Here is a 2074-nt window from a genome sequence, read left to right as displayed (position 1 = left end):
TAAGCCTATACCTACTAGATATAAGGTATGGGAGGCAGCCCAGAGGGGGTTCTTACTCGTATGGAACTGGCATATTCCTGGCCAAAGAAATGGCCCTATAGGAGTACGTACTCCCAGGGAGCTTGGTAGGACAATTAAGGCTAGAAATAGTAGAAATAAGATATAAGCAGTAGTCCTATACTTGATTAAAAGGTTACCTAAACCTCCTAAAGGTTCTGGATATCACGTTTACCTTGATAATCTCTTTGTTTCTACTCGCTTCGTCTAATACGCTCGTACCCAGGGAGTTGCAATTACTGGGACTTGCAGGATAACTGGGGGGGTTATTAAGGAGCTTCTTGACCTTCAGAAATCGGATAAAAAGGATATAATACCTTGGGGTGAAATGTATTCCAGGTATATACCTAATAGAGAAGTGTATTATATGGGGTAGAAAAATCAAGCTTTTGTTTTAATAATGTCTTCCTATATATCAGGTAACGAGCGTGTTTTACGGCGGAGGAAGAGGCCTAAGGAGACTTCTTCTAAAGCAAAGACTGTACGAATACCCTTTGGTAATCAGGCTATAAAGACACTCTCGATTCCTGCAATTGCGGATAGATATAACTATTATATGGGAGCAGTTAACGAGTTTGATTACCTGACTGCCCAGAACGCTAGTTTACGGCATGTAGAGCGGGGAGGGCACCAAGCACTAGAGCACTAGCTACTTCGTATGGTTCTAATTAATTGCTATTTACTAGCTTTATATAGCGATGTCCCTGAACCTAGGGAAATCAGCTTCAGAAGCCAGCAGGATTTCAGGAGATAGCTAGTCAGTGCTTTACTAGCTAAAGGGAGAGACAGTGAGATCTGTCCAAAGAGAAGAATATCACAGATTAGCCAGGGAGCTAAACAGGTGCCTGTGGAATCGCATGAGCTAGTAAAGCTTAGTAAAATTGGGAAATGTATATACTATAAGGGACTGAGATATGGAGACCGGCCACAAAAACGAATTGTACTAGCTCAGATTGCGGCCAATCAGGGGCGAGAGAGCTATAGGAGAGATAGCTTCTATAGGTGCAAGCAATGCGATGTCCACCTATATAAAAATCGTAGTTGTTTGGATATATTTCATAGAGAGAGGTAGAATTGAAGCAATTGAGGGGGAAATCCAGCCTTCTGATTGGCCAGAATTAAGCGAAAACCAGTATACACGGACTAATTCGTCCCTGGCGGCAGCGGAACGGATAATTTAAAAGAAAATTTATTTCTTTTATTTTCTTAAAGTTTTCGAGATTAAGAACTATATTAAATAACTTATTATAAATATAATAGAAATTTTTATAAAGTTTAAAAAAAAATTTACTATTTTTAATAGATTTATAATATTATTAAAAAGTAATAATAGAATTCGAGAATTTTAAAAATATTATAGCTAAAAATAGTAAATCTATTTTATAAATAATAATTTTATTTCTAAATTTAAATCCGGCTTAAATTAGAATAATAATAATAATTTAAAACATAAAAAGTAAAGAGCTTTTTCTCTAGCTTTATTTACGGGTTTAAAGAATAAGAAATAAAAAAATTTAATTATATATAAATAACTTTATTAATTTTAAGAAAGATTTAGTAAATTTCTTTAATATAAAAAAATTAAATATATTACTTTTAGTAAATTTTAGGAAATATTATAAAATATATAGAAATTTAATAAACTTATATTAATAAAAAGCCAATTTCTAGTAATAAAAGAATATATTATAAGTAATTACTAAATTAAAGCCAAAAAAGCCTATTTTAAAATTATTAGCTAAATTAAAATTTAATTTAATTTAATTTTAAAAATTCTTAAATAATAAAGAAATTTTAGAAAATCTAGTTATAATTTGGAAATCGGAGAAAATTATAAATAAAAGAAGCTATAATTATAAAATATATTAAAAATATAATATTTTTAAAATAAGATTTATTAGTTTTAAAATAAAATTTATTAGTTTTAATAAAAAAGAATATAATTAAGAAACTATAATAAAAGAAATATTAATATTTCAAGAATTCGAGAAAACTTATTAAATATTTTATTTAAATA

General features: G+C 30.0%; 1 protein-coding gene across 1 annotated transcript; it reads left to right on the top strand.

Moving 5' to 3' along the window:
• Window positions 1-433: 433 nt before the first annotated feature.
• K444DRAFT_541325 (uncharacterized protein) lies at window positions 434-706 on the top strand (the record flags this gene model as incomplete). The annotated part of the gene is made up of 1 exon (XM_024875785.1): window positions 434-706. A coding segment is annotated over one exon (273 nt), but the record flags the coding sequence as incomplete, so codon positions are not given.
• Window positions 707-2074: the final 1368 nt, after the last annotated feature.

Source organism: Hyaloscypha bicolor (assembly GCF_002865645.1).
Source record: "Hyaloscypha bicolor E unplaced genomic scaffold K444scaffold_142, whole genome shotgun sequence".
In the NCBI taxonomy this organism is placed as follows: Eukaryota; Fungi; Ascomycota; class Leotiomycetes; order Helotiales; family Hyaloscyphaceae; genus Hyaloscypha; species Hyaloscypha bicolor.
Note: the sequence above shows the minus strand (reverse complement) of the source record. Positions and strands in the feature narration are given on the sequence as shown.